Here is a 14,509-nt window from a genome sequence, read left to right on the forward strand (position 1 = left end):
TGGATGGATTTAGTAGAGTGATTTAATTCTTCCCAGGCTGTTCGCTGTAGAAAGATCTTGAGTCACTTTACTGAGCGTATGTTCTTGCAAAGCTTCCTTGTAATAACTTATCTTCATGAGCTTGCTCAGCTGGGTGGGTCAGGAGGGAGCTGTGTGGCACCATCTGTTTGCATATCGTACCACTGATTTGGAGGCCAGATTATAAAACCCAGAATATTCTAAAGGACTTGTTTGTATGTATCCCAAAAGAACCTGGGGCTGCTGCTACTTTAAACCAAACTGAGAATTGGTTACTGGGGTAAGTGGAGGGAAATGGATGCATTTCTTTTGACCTTGATTCATGTTTCATGCAGAAAATGTAGTTATTGCCACCTCCTCATCTTTGACTTACTGGTCCCTACAACAATGTGTGACATCAGCAGGAGTTCTGCAGATCTTTTCTAAATGATGAATGGACCACACATCTTGGCTGAATGTGTCCTGGTTAAGTTGGCCCCTACTCTTTTATACTCACTCTAAAAATCAGAGATGTACAATTTAAAAAAAATACATATTGGACGGTGCCTGTGGCTCAGTGAGTAGGGCGCCAGCCCCATATGCCGAGGGTGGCGGGTTCAAACCCAGCCCCGGCCAAACTGCAACCAAAAAATAGCCGGACGTTGTGGCGGGCGCCTGTAGTCCCAGCTACTCGGGAGGCTGAGGCAGGAGAATCGCCTAAGCCCAGGAGTTGGAGGTTGCTGTGAGCCGTGTGACGCCACGGCACTACCGAGGGCCATAAAGTGAGACTCTGTCTCTACAAAAAAAAAAAAATATATATATATATAAAAATAGCCCCGATCCAGGAATGGAGTAATTAGATTAGTTGTTCTGTACCATGTAGCCAGAATCGTGATACTGAATAACCTCATATGAGCATTAGAACAGGACATATGTGTCCCAATTTTCACATAGCGATGCCCTTTGTAGCTGATACATTTTTCTACTTTATGATTTTTATCTTTGAAAGAAACAAATTGCTCAAAAAGCCCTAATTATGTTTCTTTCTTTTAATCACAGAAATTAGAATAGCTTCTTATCAAATCACCTCTCATTAAAACCCAGATTTTTATTTTACATCTGGCTTTATAAGGCTTAATCAAGAATTCAAATACCAGGCACGTGAGATTCTCAAAGAGACGAAGAAATGGTTTTTGGCGCAAGGTAGAATGTCCGCTAGTTTTGTACAGGGAAGCTTAACTTCTGTCTTTGACACTTACTCTAACTATCTCCTTTGTCTCAAAAATCAGGCTTTGCAAACTGATCTCCCATGATGAACATGAAGGCAGATTCATCCCTTCATTGGAAAGAAAGCAATTTACTCAGTCATTGTTAACCATAATTACCTGTTCTTGGATGATATCAATCTGCAGAATTTTTTTCCCCCTTCCCTTTTATAGGTTTACTGTTTCATTGTGGCTTTATTTACTCCATTATTGCAAGGCCAGTCTCTGTGGGATACTCTACTTTGTTGATTCTAATGAGATGTATGGCACCCCTTCTGTATTTCTTACTGAAGAGGGTAAGTATAACACAGAACCTTTACAACAATATTGCAATTTTCTTTTGCTCTATTGACAGATTAGTGTGTCTAGAAAAAGGAAGATATTGTCAACGTGGCAGCTTGGCAAGGGCAAAGGTTTCCAAACATGGGCTTCTGATGTAGCGCTTTTTTTTTTTCTGGAAGCTTAAAACAAATATCTTATTGGCAAAGGGATATATTTAGAAATGCATTTTGTGGTTTTGCTTTTAGTTTAAAGGAAAAAGGATCGAGTCTTGATAGCTTCTTAGGACGATTGTTGAAAAGGTATAGATCTACTTTGTTCACTCCTGGGTATTTTTTGTCATGTTCATGAGTTTTAATTTTCCTTTTAGGCCATTTGCATATTCAAATGCATCTTGTCAAAGGAGAAGACCTTGCTGTAAAAACTAAATTCATTGTACCTCTGAAGGAGTGGTTTCGACTGGATGTCTCTTTTAATGGAGGCCAGGTATCTGTATGCTCACTCCATCGTGAACCATACAAGCATTTTCACTGAAAGTTAAGCATTGCTATAAAGCCAGGGAGCAACCAAATCTGCAAAAGCAAATTTGCGGTAAATGATAGACTCATTACAACACACACTTGCTAAATCAAACTTTTGTAGATGGGAGTTTAAATCATAAGAATCCCATTCCATTTAATTAACTTTTAAAGTGCTTCTTTCGATAATATTGTGAATGAGTAAAGAACAGAGACAGATCTATAGCCGCAGTGATTTGAGCGATTCAGTCCTTTTCCCCTAGGGAGATAGGCTTGGTGGAGATAAATATTAAAACAGCGTTGGCCATGTTTGTGTAATGTTATCAGATCTGCAACTATTTTTTTTTTTAAAGGAAATTTATTAGTTAGTTCAGCCAAGAAATGGTTTGACTGTTTTTGGCAGTTGAAATAATTGCTTTATGTTTGGTATTAAATAAACGCATAACAACTAACAAACATACGTGATAATCCCGGGGGGGTGGAGGTTTTTTTATCTACTTTGTGCTGTAAAGCGTTGCTCATAACGGTTTCAAACTCTCTCAGTACCAATTTTACAGATTATGGCAAATCTGTTGTTATAGTTGAAGACAATTCCATTTGCTCAACTTACACGAGGCCAGCGTGCTACCTTTTTCTGGTTACTTGGTTTTCTCATCAGCGTTTCTTATTGATTTGCGATTTTCCTGTAACAAAACTGGCAGAGACGTTTTGTTTGCCTTATGCATTCGATCATACACAGTCTTCCCTTGGTGTTTAGGTTTGTTATATTTCCTTTCTCCAAAGAGAAAAGAAATCAGGTCAGTTCTTGTTGCTTTCCTGAGAGGAGTCTGTAAAATGGTAGCTGGGATTTTTTTGAACGTCCGTTTTCTTAAAAAGGTTAGGTGACAGAGCTGTGGCCCACGTTTTCGCTTCCTATCTGTGTGAGGGTTATGTTGGTGTTATAACTTGCTGCTTCCTCCTAAGGAGGAGCTCAGTGCTCTGCATTCTGAAACAGATATCAAGTCATCAGAGGAAACCCACAGATCTCATTTTGCACCTGCTGTATGCAAGGCGCTTTGCTCAAGTTACTTACAGGCTATTTATGGAAGTAACATTTTACACAGGTGAAGGGGCGTCACCAGGAGAGCTTAATTGCTAAACGATTCATATAGATCTCTAGAGGAGAGACAGCTTTTCATGCTGTGATGCTCAGGGAACGTTTCATGGACAAGGTTTCTATGTTGGGGCAGAATTTAGATGGAGAAGAAAGGGGGGCATTTTAATACCTTATTGGGAGTCAGCAGATAAACCAGTTTAACTGAAGTAGGAAATTTGCAGACTATAGAAAACTAATGGAAGAAAACAAGTATATCTTTAGTGCTAAAATATGGAGGATCTCGAAAGTCACAGAATTTGGACTTCAACTTGTAAGGCAATAGGACATCCTGGAAGACTTTTGAGCTCAAGAAGAGTAAAAGTGGTCCTCCAATGAGAAAGGTGAATTTAAAGGCATGGTACATGGGAGGGTGAAGCGGGAGAGAAGAATTAGAAAGTCCAAATGGGAAGAAGAAAAGAGAGTATATTTTTTGGTATATGTAGACTTTTGACCATTTTTCCTTCTTTCTGTCGCATCTGGTCTCCCTATAATACATGCAGGTTCCAAACGATGCTTAAAGCTTTCTGCCCCCAATCCACCTTCGCAGTGAGACTACCGTGCTCATTGCTTTGACTGAAGGTACAAATGACTTAAAGCAAATAGTTAGTTCAGGGAAACAAGTGGTTTGAGTTATTCTCTTTTCTGAAGCAACAAGTTGTATGGCTGAATTGGATCGGTTCTGATAAGTTAGTCAGTTTTTTTTGGTTTGTTTTTTTTGCAGTTTTTGGCCGGGGCTGGGTTTGAACCCCCCACCTCCGGCATATGGGGCTGGCGCCCCTTCTCCGTTGAGCCACAGGTGCCGCCCTGGGTTGGTCAGTTTTTCATTGATACAGCATTGTAGCTATGTCACTGAGAATCTAGGTGGGCCCGGCACAAATTTCCTATGCCCTGGTACTGTGATAGCAGCAGGGAAGATAAGTGGCCCCGTAAGTTCACAGGCTTACATTGGAGCCCAAGACCCAAAAAAGAAACCAGGTGAGACCTCTGACAACCTTCAGACAAAACCCTGTCAAGTGCTTAGGGAAGGGGAAATAGCAACAGCGGCATCTGAAGGATGTGCAGCCCCATCTTGCTTTCCCCCAAAGGCTCTCAAGGAATCAGAGGAAATTTTCAAAAACTCCTTGTAGTATCACACACATTTCCTTGTTTTTCTAGGCAGCATGCTTTTAAAGACAAAGAGATCAAACAAAACTTCAACTTGGAGTTTGGAAGTATCTGAAACGCACTGGCGGAAACTGCACTGTAGATATTTTTAGCTGCCTCAATCATTTGAGGAAGTAAATTTATTAAGTCTTAAAAACATGCACAGGGCTAGGAAGCTGTTAATTTCATTTCTGCCGAAACTGATCAGGTAAAAGACTCTCCAGCATATGGGATGAGTAATTTAGACCAAGACTATATTTATCGTGTGATGTATTGAGGTATAACTGATTCTTAGCTATCTCTCCCATCTAGATAGTAGTAACCGCTAGCGTTGGGCAGGATTTGAGAAGCTACCATGATCAGACCATTAGGTAAGTGAGATGGTTCTTTTTCTTCAAAATTTGGCTGGGTAAGGGTTAAGGAATTTCATACGTGAGTCTTCAATCCCAATGTTATTCTATATCTCCTCATTCAGCTTTTGCAAGCATGGACTGTTCTCTGCCCTGTAGCTAGTCTTTGTACTTTTTTTTTTTACCATGCACAAACTCTCTCGGTTTCCCCTGCAAGCTTTTTTTGTAAGCAAGAGGAAAAACCAGATCTCATTGTAAATTCTTCCTTTCATGGCACTTTATAATTCATTTTCTTTGAAAATTATCTTCTATGAAGGATTCTAAAAAATAAATCAAAGTATTGATGTTGCTTATTGAGGATGGTGGGTAACTTTGGTCTAGTATAAAACATAAAAGCGGACAGCCTTCTTATTTATGTTTATAATCTAGATTTGAAATGTATACAACTATTGATATTGGTGTCACTTTTCATCCTTATATAGCAATTCCCTACAAGAGTCGTAGAAATTGAGCATTGATTCGCTTGCCTTGTGTTTTGTAATTTCTTAAATTTGCTCCTATATCCGCATATAATAGTGGATTTTATAGAGTCAGAACTGCAGGGCAAACTTCATCAAGATGTGGGATGCCCTGTCATAGTTAGACAGTAGATGTTTGCAGGTAGTCCCCAACTTAGAATGGTTTGACTTAAGATGTTTTCTTATATGTTGCGTTTATTGGGGTATTCAATGCATTTTCAACTTAATGATGTGTTCAACTTATGTTGGGTTTGTGAGGACATAAACACATCGTATGTCAAGGAGCATCTGTAATCGAATATTTAAAAATAAGTATAAAAATGTAGGAGTAGGGCCGGGTGACATAGCTCACACCTAAACCCAGCATTCTGGGAGGCCGAGAGGGAGGTGGATTGCCCTGAGCTCACAGGTTCGACCAGCCTGAGCCAGAGTGAGACCCTGCCTCTAAAAATAGTGGGGCATTGTGGCAGGTGCCTGTAGTCCCAGCTACTTAGAAAGCAGAGGCAAGAGAATCACATGAGCCCAAGAGTTTGAGGTTGTTGTGAGCTGTGACGCCATGGCACTCTACCAAGGGCAACAAAGTGAGACTCTGTCTTGAAAAAGAAAAAAATGTAGACGTATATGACATACTTCCGGGTGAGGGACTCAACTACAGCTCAGACTTTGGACTTTACCTTACAACCACAAATAATGTGACCTAATTGTGTGTACCCTCATATTAACCTGAAATAAAAAATAAATAGAGAAGCACTTGCTAACAAAAATAAAAATAAGCATAAAGATAAGGAACAAAAATGATCAGTTTTGTATGTATAATTTTAAAAACGGTATCAGGACTGCTGGACATATTTTCTGGGTTGGGGGGCATGGATCATTTCTCTAGTCTTTTTTAAGACAGAGTCTTACTCTGTTACTCTGGGCAGAGTGCTGTGGTGTCGTCATAGCTCACGGCAACCTCAAACTCTTGGGCTTAGGCAATCTTCTTGCCTCAGCCTCCTGAGTAGCTGGGACTACAGGCACCCACCACAAAACCCAGCTATTTTTTCTATATTTAGTAGAGACAAGGTCTCATTCTTGTTCAGGCTGGTTTCAAACTCTGGAGTTCCATCGATTCTCCCGCCTCGGCCTCCCACAGTGGTGAGATTACAGACGTGAGCCACTGCCCCTGGCCATTTCTCCAGTCTTTGCTCATTTCAAGGCGGCAAGCAGAATGCTGCCTTCCCAACGGGCTCCAGGTGAGCAGCGTTCCATGCAAACAAAATTCTCTTGGAAACTGATTATTAAAGAAAGGAAAGCAAAGAGAGACAGGGATAGGAATAAAGGGATATACACCTTTTTTTTTTTTTAACCATTCCTGTTCTCATTTAAGTCAAACAGATTTCTTTTAGGCTCTGGGCACATAGAGCAATTCTTAGTTTTGTGGCTGGGTGAAAGGGATGAGATTTTACAGAGAAGCTGAAGGCGCATTGTCACTTAGCATTATCACAAGGACGAGGTGTGGAGTGGCTTGAGAGCTACTCTGAAACACAAGGCTAAGGGCTGAGGGCAGAGCAAAAGTCTCCAGGTGAATCCCAGCACTCTGGGAGGCTGAGATGGGTGGGTTGCTTGAGCTCAGCAGTTCGAGACCAACCTGAGCAAGACCAAGACCTCATCTCTAAAAACTAGCCGGGTGTTACAGTGGGCATCTGTAGGCTGAGCTAGTCGGGAGGCTGAGGCAAGAGAATCACTTGAGCCCAGGAGTTGGAGGTTGCTGTGAACTCTGACCCCCCTGGCACTCTACTGAAGGTGACAAAGTGAGACTCTTGTCTCAAAAAACAAAACAGTCTCCAGGTGCACCAAGGTGGATGTGGATCACCAGAAAGTGTTCATTCAACACATGGGGGTTTTATTATGTAATAGGGGGCCATAGAATCTTCTCTGAAAAGATCAAGAATGGCAAAGTCCCAGAGCTCTTCTGGCAAACACAGATGATCTGTGGATCCTTTGAAAACCTCTTCTGGCAGTGGTTGTGTGAGCTGGGCTCCAGACATTAGGACTTTTCTTTCAGGATGTGAAGTCTAACTAGCCACTTCCTTGTCCTTCCCTGACCCCCACACCCAACCCCAGGACATTGCTGGCAGCTGACTGAATTTCACAGGCTCCCTCCCGTTGTCTGTGTAAGGGCTTCTATTCTTCTTTAATGGAAGAGATTTAGAGGCCAGCCTGAGCAGATGGCAGATGGAGTGGTCACCCTGCCATCTGGGCTGGATCAATAGTGAGGGGTGAACCTTGAGCCTAAAACTTAAGAGGGTGCCAGAAATCTCAGGGGTCACATTGGTTAGCTAGGGGTGCCGGAACCAAGCACCAAAACCGAGTGGCTTAAATAACTTAAATAAAGAAATGTATGGTCTCAGTTCTAGAAGCCAGAGGTCCAAGTCATAGTCTGGGCAGGGCTGTTCTCCCTGAAGGTGGCAGGGAGGCTCTGTCCCAGGCCTGTCTTCCAGTTTCTGTCTCTATGGCTTGTGGCAACATGATTCCAATCTTCACGTGACCTTGGCCCTCTCTCTATGTCTATGTCCAAATTTCCCCTTTCATAAAGACACCAGACCCATTGGATTAGTGGCCACCTCACTCGAGTATGGCCTCATCTTAACTAATTACATTTGCAACAACCCTATTTCCAAATAAGGTTCCAATTTGAGGTCCTGGGTATTCAGACATCATCATATGAATTTCAGAAGTGGGGGCATAATTCAACACAATAGTAACCATGATAAATAATATCTTAATATGATATTTATTTAAAAACTGCAGTGAATGAAAAGAATCCATGAGGAACAAAATACAACAATTTTAAGACAGGATTCCTATGAGCCTATAAGGTTCTAGGGATGAGGACTGATTTGGGGATACAATCTACTTTGATAGTCCAGTTCAAGCATTGGAATGATGTCTCACCTAGTCAGAGTAGCAGTGTCCAGACCTGGGGTGCTTCTCCCCACCACCTCAGCTCCCTTCCTCTGTGCCTGGGACCCCCACCTTCCATCAGCAGAACAGTCAGAGGTAGAGCCAAGTCCAGCTGTGGGGGTTGTCCAACACCCCCCTTGGGTTCCCATTGTTTGGTAGTTGGAATCTCATCCCTGGCCAGGTACCCCATTTGCAGAATGGACCAAGCCAGTGAGCAAAACATCAAATATTTCCCCTTTTCTGATCACAGGTGTTCCAGGGAAAGCATCTTCAGCCTCCCTGTTTGTTCTTGCAAACATAGTGCTGTCTGCTATGCTACAACATGGTGCAGGAAGAGCAAAATTAGTGCTCAGAATTATAGTGCTGCACTCGAGTGAGAGGCTGTCACTAATACTCAGTGACAGGCAGCGACGTCAAGCCCCTACAGTACTAAATTCATTCATTCACTCATCTAACATGCATGTATTGAGCACCTATCACACACCATACGCAGTGCTTGACTCTTGAAATATAACAATGAACAAAAAGAATACAATTCCTTCCTTTATGGAGCTAAGGAATCTAGAGGGGGAGACAGATATTAAATAAGCAAATTCACAAATAAATTGAAAATTACAAGTTGTGGTGAGTGTTAGGAAGGAAATGAATAGGGTGGCTTGAGACAGGACAAAGGGGTCAGAATTTAGAGCAGGTACCAAGGAATTGACATCTAACTATAAGAGGTATAGGGGCAGCTAATTTGAAGCTGTAAGTCAGTGGTTTTCGACCTTTTTAAATCTCTTAACTTGAACTTATATTTAAATTTTCGTAGCACGCTTAAATTATGTTGATCAAAAAAAAGAGTAAAAAATATATACTTACTGTGCTTTGACCTTACTTAAAAAATAATTAATAATTTTTAAAAATGTTTGAGGCACACTTCAGATCCTCTCGCAGAACACCGGTGTGCCATGGCACACCTGTTGAAATTCCCTGCTCTAAGTTCTTCTACCAAAGAAACCTCAAGCCGCTATTTCCTAATTCTGAATTGAGGCCTGTTGAATGAACATAGTGATTCTTTTGGGCTGTTGGTGCTCTGTATTAATAAACCAGGGCACCCTCCTATGTCCAGATCAGAGCAAAGATCATTTGCCAGGGTGTCGTTTTTGAGGTTTTCAAAAGGGACTGGCTTGGGCTTTGGAAGAATCCAGCTCAGCTTTTATGTCAGTGAAATTGATGGCCTTCAAACAGTGCTCGGTACGAGGAATCTCTTGCAGTCTATGTGCAGACACTGAGAATTTTAGAGAAGAAAAATGCAGACACAGTGATGTCGTTGGAGACCAAGCTGGACTAATCTCCTGTTGGTTGATAATAATGACAACTTAAAGATTACAGTCCAGGGCCATCGGGACCAAGGAATTTGTTATCAGTTGAAAACCTCTGTTAAAGCAGGGATCATAAATAAAAGATACTGTCCTTAAGCCCTTAAACATTTTTTTAAACAGTTTTTTTTCTTTTCTTTTGAGGTACAGTCTCTGTCTGTCACCCAGGCTGGAATGCAGTGGGCTGCCTGATCATAGCTCACTGCAGCCTTGAACTCCTGGGCTCAATCAATCCTCCCACCTTAGCCTCCCAAATAGCTGGGACTATAGGCATGTGCCATTAAGCCCAGCTAATTATTATTATTTAAAAAATTTTTTTTGTAAATATGGGATCTTGCACTATGTTGCCCAGGTTGGTCTTGAACTCCTGGCCTCAAGTGATCCTCGCACCTTGGCCTCCCAAAGTGCTGGGATTACAGACAGGAGTTATTTTGTCCAATCATTTACCTTAATTCATTAAAAAATACATATAAGTGTACATTTATTGGCCCATCTTTCCAGATACAGGGCTTTCCTTTGAGTGTGGATCTGCACGTTTGGAGTTCCTTGTGGTCTTTCTCACATACACCATGTCCAATTTCTGCTTTTTCCAAAGGAAAAGAAAACATAGACATTTAGGAAACAATCAGAGCCCCAGACCCATTCAGATTTCCTCAATTTATTTTCCCAACCTTTTATAGTTGTCTTAATTCTCTGATTTTTTTTTTTTTTAATAACCTCTCTTTGCTGAGTCTATCTGAAATAACCAACTTAGTTTCTGTGGAAAGGACAACTCTTTGTTCCCCACTCATATTTTATTGGATTTTAGATTGATGTAAATAGTGTGATTACAATAACCATACCATTGGTGTTGAGTGGTGTGAGAATAAGCACATCTTCCCTTCCTAAGCATGCAGCTCAAACGCTGGAGGGCAGAAGCCCAGTGGTGAACTAGGTTAATAGTAACAAGAACTGAACTATCAGTGATAACGCCTATCATGTCCCCGGCACAATCCCAAATGCTTCGCTTGTACCATTAGTTTATTTAATCCTCACAACCACCATGTAGGTAGGTACTTTTGCTATTTCCATTTTTAAACTGACGAGACTACTCCGGCTCCAGAGACTAGCCCTCAGTCAGCAAGCATTGGTGTCATAGGCAGCAGTCAGTAAGTTTTCCAGGCGGGGAGACTGTCAGGTAAGCTGGCGCGTTAGGCCAGTGGGTTAAGAACCGCTTCTGAGGCGTGTTGCACAGTCTCCATCTGCGCCAGGTGTGTCTCGCGAGGGCTGTCGGAACCTTCACATCTTTCCAAGGCCTTGAAAGGCAGAATCTTGGATTCTGTGGAGAACTGTGTGGCCTCTCCTGAAGGAAAGGGAAGAGACCATCATTCTTTGAGTCCTGCAAGGTTGAGAATCTGAAAAGGAGGGGCGGTGCCTTTGGCTCAAGGAGTAGGGCACTGGCCCCTATATACCAGAGGTGGCAGGTTCAAACCCAGCTTAGGCCAAAAACTGCAAAAGAAAAAAAAAGAGATTCTGAAAAGGAAACCGTCAGGAGGTGGAGCTCCTCTTTTCCGTGTTGGATGCACGTGTGTGGAGTTGACTCTCTGCCTTCCCTCCTGCTGCTGCTAGTCACTGATATTGCTGAGCGTGCCCAGGCGTTGGCCTTGGGAGCTTCCTGTCTAGCCAGGTGCACCTGTTAGGATGGGTTCTTTGCTAACAGGCAGCCCATCCGCTGTGCTGGAATGACCCTGGGCTGCCTGGCTTTCCTGGTCCTACTGTGGGTAGCTCATTGTGTCCCCAGCCATGTCACCATGGCCCTTTGCTGCCTTTCCTTTGTTTTCTTTCCTTCTGCTTCCATCTGCCCTCTGCACTCTCTGGCTCTCCTTTTTGCCTGGCTTCCTACTTGACTCCCCCCCCCCCCCCCCCCCACACACACACTCCACTATTCACATATGTTCTGATCACACTTTGTTCACCCATTCTTATTTTAGTTTTTAAATAGGCAATAGACACACGGTTTCTAAAGTCAAAATGACATGAAAATACAATTAAATGTCTTGCATCCAACTCTGTCCCCATGCACCCCATCCCATCCAAGAAGAAATTCTAAAAAGAAATCCTTCTATTAGTCTCTTACGTATCCTTTCAGAGTTTCTGCATGCAAATACAAGAAAAAATCCAGTTTCCTCTTTCTTAGATAAAAGGCATACTCTATGTTCTGCACTTTTATTTTTTTCACTTAACATATTTTGGAGAGCTCTACAGGCCCCTTTTTAAAGCTGCATAGTTAAAAAGAAAAAAAAATAGCTCCAGGCCTCATTGGATGGGTGGGCCAGTTCTCACAGACAGATGCCTGGGGTTTGCCAATTTGTGATGAATGGAAACAGTGCTGCAAGGAGCATCTTCATGGTTTTATACTCGCCACCCTATTTTCCCCTCCATTTCCTTCCTGGTGCTTCCAGGGGTGTCCAACCTTTTGGCTTCTCTGGGCCATGTTGGAAGAAGAAAAGTTGTCTTGGGCCACACATGAAACACACAAACATTAATGAAAACTGATGAGCAGATAATAAACAGCACATACCATTTTTGTGATATCTGCCACTGCAGACAAGGAAAGCAAAAAAAGTCCTCACATAATCTATATTCAGCCCGCGGGCTGCAGGTTGGACACCCCTGTGAGCCCTTCAGGACAATGTGGAGTGGACCTCTGACATGTCACCTGTGCTGACCTCTTGTCCTTCGTCAAGCCCCTTGACTTTGTTGGAGCCTTCTTCTCCTAAGTTAGTTTTAACTCAGTCCTCATCTGACCGTCCCCATGTTTAGTGTGGCCCACAGCCACCTTCTAGTCACACTACAAGTTTTTTTGTCTTTTAGATTAGAATATTTCCAATTAAAACCAATGATTCCAAATAGAACCGCAATAGAATCGCAAACAGTCTCAGCAATATCAATGGTCGGTGCGGATTGAGTGTTTACTGTGGGCCGGGCACTCTGGTGGATGCCTCACAGCTTTCATTTCACTTAATCCTTTTCACAATCTTCAGTAGGTGAAGAACAAGTGAAAAAAATGAGAAAAAAGTCTCGGAGATGTTAAATAACTGGGCTGAGGTCCCACAGCTGGAAGATAGCAGAGCTGGGGTTCCCACCCAAGTCCAAGTCCACCTGACCCCACACTGGTCCCATCTGCTAAAACTCAGAGTGAAGGGTTTGAGGCAATTTGGGTTATGTCTATGAGGGTCAATGAAAGAATCTCTTTGAAAATGATCTAGTTCCAGCCCAGCTGTCTTAAGCCTTTGTGCTCTCCCCTAGCTTCCGGGAAGATTTCCATTACAACGACACAGCTGGGTACTTCATTATTGGAGGGAGCAGGTACGTGGCTGGCATGGAAGGGTTTTTTGGACCCCTGAAGTACTACCGCCTCCGCAGTCTACACCCTGACCAGGTGAGTCCAGGGGATCAGGAAGTTTGCAGCACCCATGGGCGATGGGTTTGTGGCTCTGGGGTGTAGAACTCAGCACCAACGGGAGATTTACCCATGCTGCGCTGGGCATCACCTCTGTCAGCAAATGTAATTGACATGGAGGCTCTCCCACCCCAGCAAATGCAATCGTACATTTCTGTTTGGTTCGTTTAGTGCTCATCAAATGGAAATCATTTACTTCCTCTGTTTTAATAACTACTAGCTTAATTATGGAGTAGATTTTTATCAGGCTGTTGCCTATCCAGTGATTAAGCTAATGAAAGAGAGTCTTAGTTATTTGGTACAGCTCCTCTTGTATGTTATTTAAAGTATCAGAAGAGGAGACGCTGTAGCAAATTAAAATCTTGGTTCCGTTGGCTGCTCTCTTCAGAAACACAGGCTCACACCGGGGCGGGCTGGCAGTGTTTTTACAGATCAAAGAGGGCTTTGTATTCAGAGCCGAATCTACCACACAGTGGTTCCCCATCCCAAACCTCCCCTGTATGGGTGCGTCCAACTCTCCAGGCCAACCCCTGATGGACTGCAGGGGGAGAGGGCTGTTTCCCCAGGAGGGAGCCCTCACAGCAGGTGTTTCCTGGGCTGACCCCCACTGACACCCGAGAGAGGAATATTCTCATGTCCCCGTGGGGTTTATTCTGGGCAGAACAAGGGTCACGAGGCAAGCCATAAGTAGGAAAAATGGGGAGGCCTATTGCCCATGGGGGACATCTTAGAGCCTCCGTTGAGAGACTTCTGTGAGGAGGGAAAAATGACATTCATGGTCTCATTTGTTCAACAAATACTTATTGAGTCCCTACTAAGTGCCAGGCTCCGGGCTGGTGCTATGTCAAGCAAGATGGATTAAGAGTGTAGCTTTCAACATTGTTTTGGAAAATAGTCCAGAATAAGAAGTTTATTTAATACCATGAACAAAACATACATATGCGTGCACACGCGCACACACACACACAGGGGTGCCAAAAAAGTGAACACATTTTAAGAAGCGAAAAAACTGGATTAAAATGGTCATAATAGATACTGAGAACAAAAGACAAACACAAGTCACACTGAGCACCTCTTGTAATTGCAGAAGTCGAAGGTGACTTAAGTATTACAAATTTAATACAGTTTTTCCCTTCCTTAAAATGTGTATACGTTTTTTGGCACCCTCTGTGTGTGTGTGTATATACATACGTATATTCACACAGAAAACGGAAACAGAAATTATACCATGAATGCAACCGTTGCTTTGTTCAATGCACTCTGACATTTTGTGTTGTACTTTATAAAAACAAAAGTCGCCACCAGCACTCGCTGGTTACCACCTGCCGAAATAGTTGCACGACCCTCTAGTAGGTTCCAACCCATTTTTTTGTTTGTTTGTTTTTTTAGAGAGAGAATCTCCCTCTGTTGCTCTGGATAGAGTGCTGTTGCATCATCATAACTCACAGCAACCTCAAACTCCTGGGCTCAAGCGATCCTCCTGCCTCAGCCTTCTGAGTAGCCAGGACTACAGGCACCTGCCACCACACTCAGCTAGTTTTGCTACTTTTAGTAG

The 14,509-nt window shown here is 42.8% G+C and overlaps 1 protein-coding gene across 2 annotated transcripts in view; it reads left to right on the forward strand.

The window, feature by feature from the left end:
• SEL1L3 (SEL1L family member 3) overlaps positions 1 to 14,509 on the forward strand; it is a 103,512-nt gene that overhangs the window by 24,724 nt on the left and 64,279 nt on the right. For both annotated transcript variants that reach the window (XM_053577744.1, XM_053577745.1), the window contains exons 4-7: positions 1,437 to 1,558; positions 1,912 to 2,027; positions 4,650 to 4,708; positions 12,801 to 12,933. In XM_053577744.1, the coding sequence (XP_053433719.1) occupies positions 1,437 to 1,558; positions 1,912 to 2,027; positions 4,650 to 4,708; positions 12,801 to 12,933 (430 nt within the window). The remainder of the gene's footprint in view (positions 1 to 1,436; positions 1,559 to 1,911; positions 2,028 to 4,649; positions 4,709 to 12,800; positions 12,934 to 14,509) is intronic.

This window comes from Nycticebus coucang, chromosome 23, assembly GCF_027406575.1.
Source record: "Nycticebus coucang isolate mNycCou1 chromosome 23, mNycCou1.pri, whole genome shotgun sequence".
NCBI lineage: Eukaryota > Metazoa > Chordata > Mammalia > Primates > Lorisidae > Nycticebus > Nycticebus coucang.